The 16857-nt window shown below is 47.4% G+C and overlaps 1 protein-coding gene across 1 annotated transcript; it reads left to right on the forward strand.

Annotated features, from left to right (window-relative positions):
* The first annotated feature begins 7698 nt into the window (after nucleotides 1–7698).
* On the forward strand, nucleotides 7699–16192 carry PHOX2B (paired like homeobox 2B). Its single transcript, XM_053258041.1, has 3 exons — nucleotides 7699–7939; nucleotides 9487–9674; nucleotides 13341–16192. The coding sequence occupies exons 1-3, from the start codon at nucleotides 7699–7701 to the stop codon at nucleotides 13788–13790; spliced, it is 879 nt and encodes a 292-aa protein (XP_053114016.1). The 3' UTR covers nucleotides 13791–16192.
* The last annotated feature ends 665 nt before the right edge of the window (nucleotides 16193–16857 follow it).

Here is a 16857-nt window from a genome sequence, read left to right on the forward strand (position 1 = left end):
GGGCAGCCAGACCAGAAGGGTTGAAGATTAATTTAAGACAATACTTGAAAATAAGTGACCGAATGCGGTCTTCATTTGAGATTAACCCGGTTTCAGTTCTCAGTAAAGCATTTCGTATGCAGCGTGGAACACTAGTAATAGATCTAAGAAATTTGGACTGTATTGCCTTCAGAGAATGAAAGTTTGGGTATATAAAAATTTGAGCACCATACAATAAGTGAGATGTTACCTTTCCCTGAAAGGCTTTCACCGCTGCAGGTATATATTTACCTCCACAAGAGAAATATAATCTAGACAGTGCAGCTGCACTTCTATGTGCACTTTGGGTAACATGAGGCTTCCAGGAGCCATTTGATTGGAAAACCACCCCTAGATATCTGTAAGTTTTAACCGGCTCTATTTCTTGGCCATTAATCTGCCATCTGTGTTTGGAGTCCATATTTCTTATTAAACACCATGACCTTAGTTTTTTGATAGTGAATTTCTAATCTTTTTTCCAAACTATAGGCAGCGAATGACTTAAGAGCTCTTCGCAGACTTATTTCAGAAAAGGATAATATTAATGTACTAGCTCAGCCGAGTGCAGAGCATCTGCGCCTCTAGTTCTCCCTGCCCGGCCGTTTCATTCCTCTCCCCCCACCCGCTGCCGTCGTAGCTTTCTCCTGCCCCCTTTGCCGTTTCCTTCCTCCTCCTCGCCCGCCCGCCTCCACCACAGTTTCCTCCCAGTCCCCACCGGCCCGCCTCCACCGCCTCCTCCCTGCCTAGCTCCGCCTCCGCAACCTCTTCACTCTCCTGCCGCCTATGTTAACTCCCGGCCCACCGGCCGGCTGCCCATCCCCATCGCTATCGTCCCCATTGCTATCCGGCAGCTCTCCGAACTCTTGCAAGATCTGCCTGCCACACATGGGATTAGCGACGGGTACATCTAAGAAAAATAAAGATATAGAAGATAGATTATCTGTATAAAGAAGTGCAGGAATTGGATGAGAGGCCAAATTATGAGGGTGGAAATTAGAATTTTTTAAGACTTGCACTAGAGAATTTATGTAATAGTTAAATAACAGGGGGCCCTAGTTAGTTCATTATTCCAAGTCTGAACCAGGGAGGTGACAGGATCACTGGCAGAACCAACCTTAAACCCTCCAAGGCTTCTTAGAATCCTATTGGATCCAATAACCTTCTCAGGCAACCATCCTAATAGTTCCTTCCACCCTGGAGAGGTGGGTTGTGGTTGTCAGTCCAACCTTAACCAGGTGTGGTCCGTCGTCCATGACAGTGTGGAAATCACAGATGTCCCCACCCACAAGCTTTTTAAACAAGAGCCCACTTTATCAGATGCAGTCCAATTAGGTAGGCTTTGCCATATGAAAGTTCATGCCAGGTAAATGTGTTTGGCCTTAAGATGCCACAGAAGTCTATGTTGTTTTAGTATTTAATTAAGCAATAAGTTAGTTGTCATAGAAGCATGCAAGCTTTTTTATTACATATAAATCTTCATCCAGCTGAATAAGAAGGCAGCTAAATTTTAATAGACTGTTACAGTGAGGGAAATATTTGATCCCCTGCTGATTGTGTCCGTTTGCCTTCTGACACAGAAATGACCAGGCTATAATTGGAATGGTAGGCTTATGGTAGCTGTGAAAGACAGAATAACAACAAATAAACCCTCAAAAGCCCAGTGCCCAAAAGTCAGCGATGGATTTGCATTGTAGTGAGGGAAATAAGTATTCCATCCCTTCACAAAAGATGTCTTAGTACTTGGTGGCAAAACCCTTGTTGGCAATCACAGAGGTCAGACGTTTCTTGTAGTTGGCCACCAGGTCTGCACACAACCCAGGAGGGATGTTGTCCCACTCCTCTTTGCAGATCCTCTCCAAGTCAGAAAGGTTTCGAGGCTGATGTTTGGCAACCCGAACCTTCAGCTCCCTCCACAGATTTTCTATGGGATTAAGGTCTGGAGACTGGCTGGGCCACTCCAGGACCTTCATGTGCTTCTTCTTGAGCCACTCCTTTGTTGCCTTGGCTGTGTGTTTTGGGTCATTGTCATGCTGGAATACCCATCCACGACCCATTCTCAATGCCCTGGCTGAGGGAAGGAGGTGCTCAACCAAGATCTGATGGTACATGGTCCCGTCCATCGTCCCTTCGATGCGGTGAAGGTGTCCTGTCCCCTTAGCAGAAAAACACCCCCAAAGCATAATGTGTCCACCTCCATGTTTGACGGTGGGGATGGTGTTCTTGGGCTCATAGGCAGCATTCCTCCTCCTCCACACACGGCGAGTTGAGTTGATGCCAAAGAGCTCGATTTTGGTCTCATCTGACCACAACACTTTCGCCCAGTTCTCCTCTGGATCATTCAGATGTGCAGTGGCAAACTGCAGACGGGCCTGTACATGTGCTGCCTTGAGCAGGGGGACCTTGCGGGCACTGCAAGATTTCAGTCCTTCACGGCGTAGTGTGTTACCAATTGTTTTCTTGGTGACTATGGTTCCAGCTGCCCTGAGATCATTGACAAGTTCCCCCCATGTAGTTCTGGGCTGCTTTGTCACCGTTCTCATGATCATTGCAACTCCACGAGGTGAGATCTTGCATGGAGCACCAGACCGAGGGAGATTGACAGTTATTTTGTGTTTCTTCCATTTGCGAGTTATTGTGCCAACTGTAGTCACCTTCTCACCAAGCTGCTTGGCGATAGCCTTGTAGCCCAGTCCAGCCTTGTGCAGGTCTACAACCTTGTCCCTGACATCCTTCGACAGCTCTTTGGTCTTGGGCATGGTGGTGAGTTTGGAAGGTGAGTGATTGCTTGCTTCTATGGACAGGTGTCTTTTATACAGGTACTGTAACAAGCTGGGATTAGGAGCACTCCCTTACAGAGGGTGTTCCTCATCTCAGCTTGTTACCTGCATATAGTGAAAAGACACCTGGGAGCCTGAAATCTTGCTGGTTGATAGGGGATCGAATACTTATTTCCCTCACTACAATGCAAATCCATCGCTGACTTTTGGGCTTTTGAGGGTTTGTTTGTTGTTATTCTGTCTCTCACAGCTACAATAAACCTACCATTCCAATTATAGCCTGGTCATTTCTGTGTCAGAGGGCAAACGGACAAAATCAGCAGGGGATCAAATACTTATTTCCCTCACTATATATAGTTATATAGCAAGGAACAGGAAACAGGGTAAGCTAGGCAGTTTTCACACTGGGATCCCCAATGGGTTTGTTTTGGAACTGAAGCTATTCAACTTATTCATTAATTATTTGGAAACAGGAGTGAGCAGCAAAATAGCTGATTTTGCAGATGACACTGAATTATTCAGAATGGTGACATCCAAAGCATGATGTTGAAGAACTAAAGAAGGATCTCTCCAAATTGGATGAATGGCATCTAAGATCCAATACAAGTGCAAAATTATACAACTTCCTATATGTGCTGATGGGTTCTGAACGGAATATCTTGAAGTCATGCTCACTTAAAACATCAGCTCAGGCTGCTGCAGCAGTGAAAAAGCTCGGCTCAGTGTTGGAAATGATTAGGAAAGGGATTGAAAATACAACAGTCAGGATCATAATGTCCTTCTATAAATACTCCTACATTTACTGCTGTGAATATTTATATACCATTTTCCAACAAAAGTTCTTTAAGCAGTTGACATAGAAAAATAAAGAAATAAGATGGTTCCCTGTCCCCAAAGGGCTCAGGATCTTAAAACAAACAAAACCCATAAGGTACACAACAGCAACAGCCACTTGAGGGATACTGTGCTGGGACTGGATAGGGACAATTGCTCCTCCCAACCCCGCGAAATATAAGAGAAAGAATCACCAACTTATAAGTGTCTCTCTTTGCTCAGCAGAAGGGGGGAAACTAATTGCTGATGGGCAGGGGAGGAAGTTATCTTTGTCCCCAAATGTTTGATTTCTGAAAGACAAATAGTGTATCTCACATGAATGCTATGTAAAACAATTTGTAAGAAAAGCAGTACAAATACCTTAATTGTGACTTATGAGAATGATGACAATTAATGTTCCCATCTTAAGCAGAAAGGGAAGCGTGCCCATAGAACATTTTGAGAGAGCGATTGTATATATGATTTAATAAAGAAAAGCACTCTCTGAGTATGTAAAGAGGATTCTCTCTCCCTCTCCACAGAGGCCCAGCAATAGGGCTGGGGCCTGGGGGCAGAAGAAGGCAAGCTGCTTGTGGCAGGGTGCTTGATTTGTCCCGCCCCCCGGAGTCGCCTATGCTGAAGATATGAAGGGGGAGCGAACTATTGCGCTGAGCTCTTGCTCTGTTTGTAGGCATCTGGTTGGCCAGGGAGTGGACTAGACGGCCTCTTGGTGTCATTCCAGCAGGGCGGTTCTCTTAGAAGTCTAATCGGCTACCTAAACCAACCAATCCCATAGAGAACAGCACGGGGCGCGGGGAGGCAGAACCTTACATATTTGGCCCACCTAATCTCGGCATTACGCGTCATCTCGCTCGTCGAGTGTGATTTCTCAAGAACCGCTTTTGCTCCCCACTAATCTCACAAGCGCGGGTCGGAGTAAGGCCGTCAAGACCAAACCACGTGCACAAGAGGAGCCTTTGGGCGGGTAGACAGCGGCTGGACCAGGGCCCTTCCCGCTCCTCCCAATCCGCTTGGGGTTGTGACCGAAGCAAGCCGGTGTCTCTCTCTTCTCGGAGTGGGCTACTATTCATATTCATGAGCCAGAGGGCAAAGAAAGCCCCGTCCAGTTCGTAACAGTCCTTCGATCCTCATCACTCTTTGCTGCCCTTTGAGCTTTTGGAGACTGGAGGCAGATGTCCCTTCACACACACCACCCCCCTTTCTGTGATTTTGGCCTATTAAGGTCATCCAACGAATATGCCCTCTAACTTGGGATCCCATTCCAGTCTTTCCTCCTCCACGCTTGCTCTGGAATTGCACCCAGGTTGCTCTTAGGAGGAGCACTCGGAGTGTGTGACTCCGCTCCACCACCCCAGGCCGGCGCTTTCTCCAACGCACATTGCACAGCAGCAATTAAAAAGAGATCAAGACGACACCACCATCAAACTCTCGCCGCAAGCCGGTGGCTGGAATGCAATTCCGAGCCATTGAAAGCCAGTGAGAATTCGGACGTTGACTTCAAGGGGCGTGCGGAGGACGATCTGTTCAGGAATCCTTCATTATTATTACTCGCCCGTGACTCGCGGTGACATGTACAAAACCTCCTTCCTCCGCGACGCACAGACAGACACACACTGCCCCACCCGCTCCCGTTTCATTCGCCTCCATGGTTTTAATTAAGTTCCGGTTGCGAGTATTTTGAATGTATCATAAAAACACGGGTGAAAGGAAGTCAAGAGGCCGCTCCCACGCGAGGCTCCCCTTTGCTCGTTGGCTGGCTTGGGAGCTAAACCACTTAAGGCTCGGCAAATCGGGCGGATGGGTCTAAACGCCCCCTTGTAAATACTCGAAGGGTTTGTTACTTTCATTACCGACTTGTTACTGAGGCCAGAAAGTGGAGTAATGAATGTAATGAAGCTAATTAAGCGCACATGTATATGTTATGAAATATCGAGGGTTTCTTTACATGGAAAGAGCGCCGAGGCTTCGGACTGGTTTGGTTTGATTTTCCTTTCCCAAACATTGCTGTTCACCTTGCCATTTTCTTCCGTAGCCCAAGAGGAAATTTTAATGAAAGAAAATGAAACGTATTAGTTATATATGTGGACGAGGCGGGGTTGGGCGGGGGGGGAGAATAATCAGCTACAAACAAGCAACCGACTATTACCAAATGGGGCTCAATTAAATCCACAGTGAAGGAACCGTTGGGGGGTGAATTGATTAGCTCGGGTTCGTTGCGGGTAGAAATAATAATTATTATTATAATTAATAATGATGCAGGGGAAGTATAAGACGTCCTTTTAAAGGAGCCTACAGAACGCGAAATACTTTTTGACTTCACCGAAAGAACCAAGCTTCTTCAGTCCACATCACCGAGTTGTAGATCGAATTGTTTTATAGTATATATAAAAGTCATTCCGATCTACATTTTCGCAAGGGGAGAAGGGAAAGAGAACCTTCCAATTTCAGCAAAAGAAGCACGTGCAAGAATGAAAGGGCTAGACCCAGATAATAATAATAATTGATAAATATGATAAAGAAATAATGCACTGTTTAAAGTCCCATTGATTTCAGCAGGAGAGTTATGAGGGGACTGAATCTCTCCCGTTGGAATCCAGGGGTTTTTTAATTGCTTGACGGTGGCTAGGAAAACGTATTTCGTGAACACATGCTGGTTCACTCATACATCTTCTATGGGTGCCTCATATTTCAACGAGACCAGAGAAAATAAGAATGGAAACAAAATTAATCTTGATGAGAAAAACTTATATGTGGACGGACCACCATCTGAAAGCCCAGCCTAATGGCTAGGGCTGCATCTATTTCGAATCCAGATGCTGGTCTTAAGAGGTCTTTCCCCGTTAGTTGTTGATTAAGGGGGGCACCTACTCCCAAGAGCCACCTTTTTTGTGGGGGCGGGAAGAGATCAACCATTGCAAAACGACCACTACCCAGCTCGTTTTTTGGATGAGCATCACTGAGATTGTCTCCCACCCACCCCCACCCCCGTACCCTACCTCTCTCTTGTAGACCAGGTGTCTTTGTGGAGAAGTCCACTATATCACAGAGTCCTCTGCCTCCTCCGCCGCCACCACCACCTACCCACCGTGACCCCCCCCCAGTCAATTTCACAGGGTGCCCGAGTTCTGCCAGTGTCCAAGCCCTTTATAACATTTCACGCTCTTCAGGGGGTCTCTTTGTAGTGAAATTGAGCGTGTAACGCTCTTACAAAACAGGTTTCACGATGACATCAAGGTTTCTCTCCTTAATCAAAAGCCTGAAAAAGGGGGAGGAAAATATGTGGGGTTTTTTTTTTAAGTTGGAGGGTGGAAAACCTCTGCACACATACACACCCCACTTCCCCCACACATACACAAACACACACTTCTTCCATCCCAGGTACATATGATCAGTTAAAAAGGAGGCTTAAAAGCTCGGGCAAATCGGATCAGGGGAAATCGTCACCCAACTTTCATTCTTTCCAAAGGAGGCTGATTGAATTAAAGGGCAGGGAGTCTGCTTAGGGAAAGGGGGAAGCGGGAAGCGGGGGGAGAGAGGAGGCCCGGGACGTAAATGGTGTGTATTAAATTCTAATTAGAGATGCAGGAATCAGCCAGAGGGAACATGGACAGCTCTCTCGCTCGCTCGCTCTCGCTCTCTCTCCCCCCCTCCTCTTCCACTCTTTCCTTGCTCCCCCCCACCCCCACTCCCACCCCCACCCCCCAGTTGCCAGCCCAATAGACTGATGAGTTATTGTCATGTAAAAAGCGCCAGAGATCAGACCAACCGCTTTGCTATTGTCCAAGTGGAAAGAGCCAAGTTTATTATGAGGACTATATGCTCTAGAGACCTCAGGCAAGGCAGCTCATAGGAGCCGTTTTTTCATAAAACTAGGCTCGGCTGGTAGCAGGAAGGCCACTCTGGAAGCAAGAGCTGAGCTGTGAGCATCTCTCCCTTGCCTTGGCTCTCCCCCCACCCCCCCTTGGCAAGCCCGATCCGAGGCTCCTCTTCTTCCCCCCCACCCCACCCCCGCCGCCGCCGCCGCCGCCAGCCCCCAAACACGTTGGCTGAGCCTCCCCGAGCCTTTTCAATGTATAAAATGGAATATTCTTACCTCAATTCCTCCGCCTACGAGTCGTGTATGGCTGGTATGGACACGTCCAGCCTGGCTTCGGCTTACGCTGACTTCAGTTCGTGCAGCCAAGCGAGCGGCTTCCAGTATAACCCCATCAGGACCACTTTCGGAGCCACCTCCGGGTGCCCGTCCCTCACGCCCGGATCCTGCAGCCTGGGCACTCTTAGGGACCATCAGAGCAGCCCATACGCAGCAGGTAAGGACCTCCGCCGGGCTGGCAACTCAAGAGGAGGACGGGGGAAGCCAGCAGCCCAGACCGAAACCAAGCCCAGCCTAAATCTCGCTTTGATTGCATTTTGAAAATGGCAATGTGTTTAGTATTTACCAAACGAAATTTGCTTACACAAATGAAAGAATTTATCACGTTAGGAGCGATTGCAGGGAAGGAGAAGAGAGGAGGGGTGGGGGAGAAAGGGGGGTGTAATTCACTTACACCGTTACACTATCCGAAGTCACACCCGAAACCGCCAACAAAATTATCTTAAGCTGCCAAAATGATCGGCATAATTTATTTACTTTGCGAGGGAGACGGAAAAGCTAGGAAAATAATTAAATAAGCCGAGAGGAAAGCTCATTACTGACACTGTCTTCTTCTTCACCATATTCATCCTCATCCTCATCTTGTATTTTTTTTTAAGAAACCACACCCAGGAGCAACAACAAACAAACCACCCAGAGATGAAGGCTGAGGTGTATATTTCCTTCCTATTATTATTATTATTATTATTATTATTATCATCATCATCATCATCATCATCATCATTATTATTATTATTATTGACGTTTGATTTCCTTTTAGCATCTCTCTTGGAACAAAATCCTTTTGGGCGAAAGGAAGCAATTTCCAAGTAGCTGCACCATTTCAGGCGCAGTCACGGAGGTGTCAGCCATTCTGCTCCATTCAGTTCAATGGGATAATTTTGCCATTGAATTCAGTAGGAGCAGGATAGCATCCTTGGTGTTTCCTGGCGCCGTCCGGCTATTTTGATCTCTTTTGATTTAAAACCGATTCGAACTAACTTGGCAGCGGGACGCTGACTTTCAAGATACCCCAGCCTCGTTCTCTCGTGTAAACACTCACATCCGCATTTGGTGTGAACGTGATTTCAACGACAAACTGCGCTTTGTGCATTTCTCTCTCTCTCCCTTTCGCGATTTTCTGCAGAACTACATTGAGGGAACAGGTACCTGCAGGATTTGTCTATCTTTCTAAAGAACCTTTCTCTGTCCAAATGAGTTTTAACCGCCCCCATCCCACTATCCCGCCGTTCATTTTGGTAAAACGTTTGTTAAGGGTTGTCCCATTCAAGTCAAGGCGCAATAAACAATTCTTGGGGCAGTGGAGATCATTTGAAGATTAACCAGCATCAGCCCTTGAAACCCTTTCTGTATTGAAAGTATTAGTCCTCATTCTAAGAACCGGTCTTCAAAATGTGAATATTTCTCCCCACCACAAACAGATCCATTTCGTTTGAAGTCTGTTTTCCCTTCCAGTTTAGAAATCCCAGATAAAATCTGCAACCATCCCAGGAAATGGTATAAAATGGAATAAAATGGATGCGGTTCGTGGTTTCACGGTCATACTACTAAGTTGGACACCTGTAACTGCAGTGGTCGTTATAGGATATATGGAATCTCTTTCTAGAAGGGACTCTCTGGGAAATGGCGGTGCTTTTTTACCAGCTGGTCTGCTTGTCTTTTCCTCCCTTTCCTCCTTCCTTCCTTCCTTCCTTCCTTCCTCAGTCCCTTACAAACTCTTCACCGACCACGGGGGCTTGAACGAGAAGAGGAAGCAAAGGCGCATCAGGACCACGTTCACCAGCGCTCAGCTCAAGGAACTGGAGAGGGTCTTCGCGGAGACCCACTACCCGGACATCTACACCCGGGAAGAGCTGGCCCTGAAAATCGACCTCACCGAAGCCAGAGTTCAGGTATGCCAGGCGCGCTGGGGGGCCCGCCTCCACTGGATGCCCCTTGGCGTGCTTAGCAATGCGCCCCTGCCTGTTGTTTCAAGTCCAGGCCGCAGCAACTGGCCCACTTGGGCACAAGCGACCTCTCCGCGGGGCTAGGCTGTGCGATGATGACCTAGACGTCAGGGGGGTGTAGTGGCTCCCGGATTGGATTCGGACTGGGGAGACCCGGGGCTAGTCCCCACCGCTCAGGCATGACGTTGGGCGCCAGTTGCTGTCTCTTTGCCTCACCTACCTCGCAGGGTGGTTGTGAGGCTCAAACGAGGCGGACGAATCGTGCACGCCGCCGTGACCTCCGTGGAGGAAGGGCAGGATAGAAATGATAAACAAGATGCGGATTAAAGGGCGATCCAGATACAAAGCGGACTGTGACTCGACAGAGTTTGGCAGCGGAGGGACGAGGAGTATTTTATTTGCACATTTTCATTCCCCAATTTAGAAAAGCACAGGCTGAAATTTAACGCAGACTTTGGTTTTAAAGATTCAGTTCTTAAGATTCAGGCTTTGTTGTTGATGTTGGGCCGTTTGTTTCTGTCTTCTGGTCAGCCTTACTTAGCGATGCCTTCTGTATTGGTATAAAAGAGGCATCAAGCTTGACATTCCAGTATAGTCTGTCGCAAACTCGGCGTGGGAAGGGTTACGGCTCTTAAGAATGAGTGTTCATTCAGAGCCACTTTCTGGGGTGAACAGGCAAGGACACGCCTTCTGCGGCTGGGCTCACTTGCTGGAGCCATCTCTTTGTTGTGTACAGGTCACCCAGTAACACATTCTCATCGGAATGGTTGAGGAGGGCAGCCTGTGAGGATGATGCAAATACAGATGGCCTTGGAGAAGAGGCGAGACTGGACCATGACTGGCTCTAGAGTTCACCCTTTCTAGAGATAGGTTTGAAGCCGTGTAGTTAGTCAAACATTTCCAGCTCTTGACTGCAAAGCTATGTCTGTGGAGACATAATGGATTATGTTTTTAGGAGCCTGAAATGTTCAGATAAAGATGGCTCTAAAGCAAAATAAACTTGATTGATTGATAGCACTCCAGGTATATCTGGATTAGTGATATAGATACCTGGAGATAGTGATACCTATAGACCATCCAGATAAACGTATCTGCAGTCTAGCTACACTGGATGTGGATTAGAATTCACATTATACCATAAGCACTTCACTCTTTTACATTCTGACTTGTGAGTACAAAAGGATGGTCATGATATACAAATGATGCAGGCCATTATGTGAGCTTAAGATGCCACACAGGTAGCATAGGAGGCAGTTCATGTGTCCAGCACGTGAGAGACATGTCCAAGCCAAAGCAGGCCTCAGCACTGCAGGAGTGGGCTAAGGGATGTCAAGGTGATCCCAGATGCTAGTAAACAGAGCTAGCCGCATGGAACAAGAAGCACCTCAAAGAAGGAGGACTCACTGCTGTAGGGGTATAGAGATGCCATGGCTGGATTGGTGTGTCAGGTAGTGACTGGCAAATGCGTGGCATGCAGGTGTGCTCTGGTTCATTCACAAAGCACAGCACCTTAAGAACTGCCATGCGGAGCCATGAGTAATGGTCTAGCCAGCTGAGAGTTCTTGCTGCCCACCAGCAACGGCCATCAGATGTCACCTAATACTCACAAGCAGGTCACGTTTGTCTTCAGCATCCATAGTTAGAAGGGAATTTGCCTCTGACCTCTTAGTTTATTACACCAGGAAGTCCAGCAACTTAACTTCTGTACTGCCCACATTGGCAGCTCAGAGGGGAGTAAATTACTTGTTATTTATTTTGTTACATTTCTATCCTGCTCTTACTCCAAGGAGCCCAGAGTGTGTGCATGGTTATATTATTCCCACAACAACCCTGTGAGGTAGGTTAGGCTGAGAGTTAAGTGACTGGCCCACTGTCACCCAATGAGTTTCATGGCTACTGAATTAGAAATCAAACTCAGGCCTTGCTGGTCACTGGCACTTAGGCTTGGTTACAGTAGGGGATAGGGGTTATGCCAAAGACTTAATGGAAATAATGTGTTTGTACAAAGTAACATGGGTGGAGTTTCAGGCATAGGGGGCAATAAGGGAGGCTGGCAAGGTAACTTAAGGGCACTCCCAGATGGGGTGTTTAGTCCAGGGTTGTCATACTTTGTTCATTCACTTTTTATGTGGGTTAACATGATGCCATCATCCATCCATTGTAATCCTTTACTTCTCCTGTTCTTAAAGTGTCACATTTATCAATGGAGAAAACCTGTTTTTGTGTGTGTGAACAGCAGTGCAGCTGTGCAATGACTGCATATGTGGACTGTGAACATTATTGTATGGTCTTGGGGTTTTGTTTTTGTTAGAGAGCAAGGGTGTGTGTGTGAGGGAAAGCATGCCCAGATACAACAAATCGCAACAGAAACAGGAAAAGCATAGTGGAAAAGCAAAAGGGGTAGGCTCAATCTACCATATCCCCAAAGTGCTGTATCTACTGCAGTGTGAAAGGACAGTGCAGTACATAGTGGAAAAGCAACCACAGTGTAACATTACAAGAAGCACGTCTGGAAGTGCCCTAAGAGAGCAGAAAACCTTCAAGTGGCTGAGAGCAGCTGAGCTGGAGGAGCAAAGATGGTGGAATTTGTCTGGAACTATCTATTTCAGAGCATCTCTTTTGACTTGTTGGCTACTGTCCTTTGGACACTGTGTAATACGCGACGATTTATCATGTTATAGCTATGCAACAAGCTGGATGTCTGTAACAAGCTACCAAGTGGTGAGACATTTACTGGCTCTGCTTCCCTACAGTTTTGATGGGCAAAGTTCTTCTCACCGCTTGGCAGATCATTGCAGACAGCCATACTTTGCAAGTGGCCATTTGTAGTCATGATATATAATCAGAATGGCAAAGGCTCATTTCCGCCCTCCTTTGAGCACACTTGCAAACTAACTTAATATGAATTTCAAGAATGAACGGTTAATTCTTAGCAAGTGTATAGCTAAATATACTATTGTATATTCCAGTATATTTATAGTATAGAGTGTATTTTTATATTTATACTCCAGTATATTTATAGTATAATATCTAGTATATTTTTATATTTATACTATAGTATATTTATATAATAGTATATGTATAGCTAAATATACTATTCATAGTAAAAAAGATGGTAAAAGATTGGATGGTTGTCCGACTCTTTCAGCATATTTATTTCCCCCAGTCCTGCCCAAGACAGCGGCCAATTCACATAGAACAAACACACCATGATTTGTAAAGAGGCAATGGTGGCAAATGAAGGGTTTGGGAGGAAGCTTATGTAAATCATCCACTCCTCAGGCCTGCCTTAGAAGTGTAATCGGTTGCCGTCCTCGGAACCAACAGTAGTATACCGTAGTTGCGCTGGGGGTGGCAACGCCCCGTTTCTGCTTGTGAGCGGGGTTGCACTGGCGCCTGATCTTATGCGCTTTTGCAAGGAAGACAGCCCTGCTGCGGAATGCAATGAGAATTACCCCAAGGGAAGTGGGCACAGGACAGCAGCCTAAGCGATTACAAAAGACGAGGCCAGAAGGAGCAAGCGAGCATTTTACGGCAACCAGTGTGGCGTTTGCTGACCCTGCCGCCTCTCTGATCCTCTCGCAACTCTCTCCTTTCCTCCCCTCCTCCCAGGTCTGGTTCCAGAACCGCAGGGCGAAATTCCGCAAGCAGGAGCGGGCGGCAGCAGCGGCGGCGGCGGCAGCCAAGAACGGCTCATCCGGGAAGAAATCCGACTCGTCGCGGGACGATGAGAGCAAAGAGGCCAAAAGCACCGACCCGGACAGCACCGGCGGGCCTGGCCCAAACCCCAACCCGGCGCCCAGTTGCGGCGGCGGCGGCGGCGGCCCTAGCCCTGCCGGGGGGCAAGGAGGGGCTGGAGCCGGCGTGCCGGGGCCCGAGGCTGGCAAGGGTGCGGCGCCCGGCGGCTTGGCAGCGGCGGGGCCCGGGCCAGGCTGGGCTCCGGGGCCGGGGCCAATCACCTCCATCCCAGATTCCTTAGGCGGGCCCTTCGCCAGCGTGCTCTCGTCACTGCAGAGACCCAACGGCACCAAAGGCACCTTGGTGAAGAGCAGCATGTTTTGAACTGGCGGGTGGGCGGGGCGCCTCTCCGCTGCCGGCCGCCGCCTTCCAGCTGCCGCCCGGCTGAGAGCAAGGATTTGGCGCCCCCTGCAGGGACTCGCGCCCTTCGCCTCGGGGTTGCAGCAGCCCGGGCGGGGCAAAGGCCGCTCTGGGCGCCCGGCTAGGAAGGCCAGGCCGTGGGGCGACGCTAGCCAGCTGCGCCTCAGCTCCCCAGCATCGTCCCCCGCCGCGAGGAGGGCTGGCTTGCGCAGGTGGGCGTTTCCTTTCCTTTCTTCGCCGCCACGCCGGTGCAAGGAAGAGGGGCCTTCCTCCCCGAAGAACTGGCCTCCTCGTGGTGACTTGCGAGGGCCCTGCAGGCCTAAACAGCCGCGCTCCTTCCCTTTGCTGCAACGTGTCCAGCATCTTCCTGCAGGAGGAGATGCTGCGTTCCGGCTCTCTCCAGCCTCCTCCCACCCACCCTTGCAGCCTCTTACCGGGAGAAAACTGTCGACAGGTTGCCAGTGCTGTTTGGTTGTTGTTGCTGCTGCTGCTGTTGCTGCAATGTAATTTCCCCCCTCCCCAGGCTGTTTCTTGGGACCGATTTGTGGCTGACCACGTCCTGTTCCCAACCCACGCTGCATACAGATCATCTAAATTGTTTGTCACCACGCCACATCCGTGATTTGGCACCGCCCCTGGCTAAGTCTGTACCTCCCATCTTAATACCGGTATCAAGCAACTAATTTTGTCGCTCCCGGCAGGGCTAAATTTGGGCCCCAAAACTTCTTTTTGAGTGGTAGGACTGGCCCTGGAAGAAGGAGACCCCAAACATGTGCAGAGTACATTATTTTCACCGTATAGAGTGGTGTGAGCACACAGAGTGACGCACTGAAATAGTTTTGAGCTTTTAGTTTACAAATTAAACACTGATTACCTGTAACTTGGGAAGCATTACTGGAGCACAAAGTCTGAATGTATCTGTGAGACTAATAGAAACTCCACTTCTGTGCTTTGATATTAGATATGACAGCATATACTGGCAGTGAACATTCTAGAAATTATAGTATTTGGGTGCTAGATATTATGTCACACCTACTCATACACCCCACTTATGGATGCCCACGTGGATTAATTGCTGTTTCTAGGCTGTACAGCACACTTTGAAGGTGTCTCAAATACTTTTGTTGTCCTGCATACAGAACCTCATGGAAGTTGCATCTTGTTCTGCTTTCTCTTTATCCACTAGAAAAAGCTACTTTCCCCCACATTAAACAAACATACCTGCTTTTATCTGACCAGTGTCAGAGGATATGGCTCAACCTACATTAGGAAGATTTAGGGTGATGTGCCAAATCATTTGTTTGTGCTCATGATGAACAATTTGGGCCTGGTTCACACAAGCATGTTCATCAGTTGGTGACTGCAGCACCCAGTGATGACTTGCATGTTTGAATGGGCTGTTAAAGATTTAACACCACAGACTTTCCATCACCCCTCACATGTGTGTGCACGCACACACACAGAGCTTGTCAGTAGTTTCACACATTCAACTGTTGTCCACCAAGCGCACAGTAATAAAGTGATGAGAAATCAAATCAAGTTGTACACGCATGTGTAAAGCAGCCCTTGGCCTATGCTTCCAGCCCTGCGGCGAGAGAGAACATGAATTGGTCCTGACCATTAAACATAACCAATTCTCCTAATGATTAGTTTTTCATTTATGCCCCCACCCTCCTATTGCAGTTCCTGCAAATCTACTGTCATTGTGTATTTAATGTACAGCGAGACGTTTACAGGAGGATTCTCTGTCCAAAATGTCCCCAGAGGATATAACATTCTTTCAGGTGAATGGACTGTATCCATTCTGAAGATTATGGTTATATTGTCCATGCAGTTTTTAGGCATCCCTTGTTAGAGTTTTTAAAAAAACTTTATTTTAAATGCACAAGAATCTAGGTATTAGTTATGTCAACAGGTATGCTTTAACATTTTTTCTGTGTCTTTCTACAACTGTGTTCTGTGACTCAATTGTATAGTGTTAATATTGATACAAACTTGTCTACTCTAGTTAGACGTATAAATAATGTTTTCTCTCCTTGTAGTCTTTACGGTGTGTCTTTATGGAGAAATGAGATTCTCACTAGTTAAGTTCCTTTGCGTTTAGAGACGCCAGTTTTATGCAATGGTATCTGCTTTGGTTATCCGTTGCATGTCTTCTTGTTTTTTGTTTTCTCTCTCTCTTCGTGTTGGAATATGTTTGTGAGCATTAACAGTCATAAATTATGTTTCAGGATTTTCAGATTTATTTATATGTGGTTAAAATGAATGCTTCTATTTAAAAGGGGAAATATTTCTACATGTGCATATAGTTTTCCAAGAGTGTACCATTAACTGATTGTTGATAATAAAAACAAAAAGCAAATATAGCCCCTGTACTTCTCTTAGCTTAATTTGCTTTCTTCCCTATGATTTTTTCCCCCCAAATTGACTGGATAGAAGAGGAGCTGGTGGTTTGAATAATAAAAGATGACTATTGATTGGTGTTAGGAGGCGACAAGATGGAGTGTGTGTGTAATTAACAGCAGCATTGGCTATTTAGTCCCTTCTGTCATGGAACTCAAGGGGGCACCCGTGGAGTTCCCAGGCAGCCAGGTACTCTGGCACTGACCAGACTTAGCCCTGCTTAGCTTCAGTAAGATGGCTGTGTCATGTGTCCTCAGACCATGCCCTGGGACCAATGGACTCTTACTATTAGAACATTCTCTGTGGGCAATGTACAAGATTCCTGATTGATCAGGAGTGTGTGTATATATACATGCTGGTTGTGTGTTCTGTATATCACAGACTGGAATGAGGGTCCTCATTGTAATCAGAGGCAGCTCTGACTCTTGCTGCTACAGGTGAATCACAAAGTGTTGTCCTCAAGCCCATCCGCCCACCTGCCCCACCACTCCCTGGCTCCATCCCCCAGGTCAGAAACCAGCACTTACATGCTTCTCCCTCACCTTCCAGATGCGTGCAGTCTCGCTGCTGCATGCTTTCCACAACAAACTTAGTGCTGAAAGGAAGAGTGTGTGGCAGCGAGAAATGG

This window comes from Hemicordylus capensis, chromosome 5 (genome assembly GCF_027244095.1).
Source record: "Hemicordylus capensis ecotype Gifberg chromosome 5, rHemCap1.1.pri, whole genome shotgun sequence".
NCBI classification, from domain to species: domain Eukaryota; kingdom Metazoa; phylum Chordata; class Lepidosauria; order Squamata; family Cordylidae; genus Hemicordylus; species Hemicordylus capensis.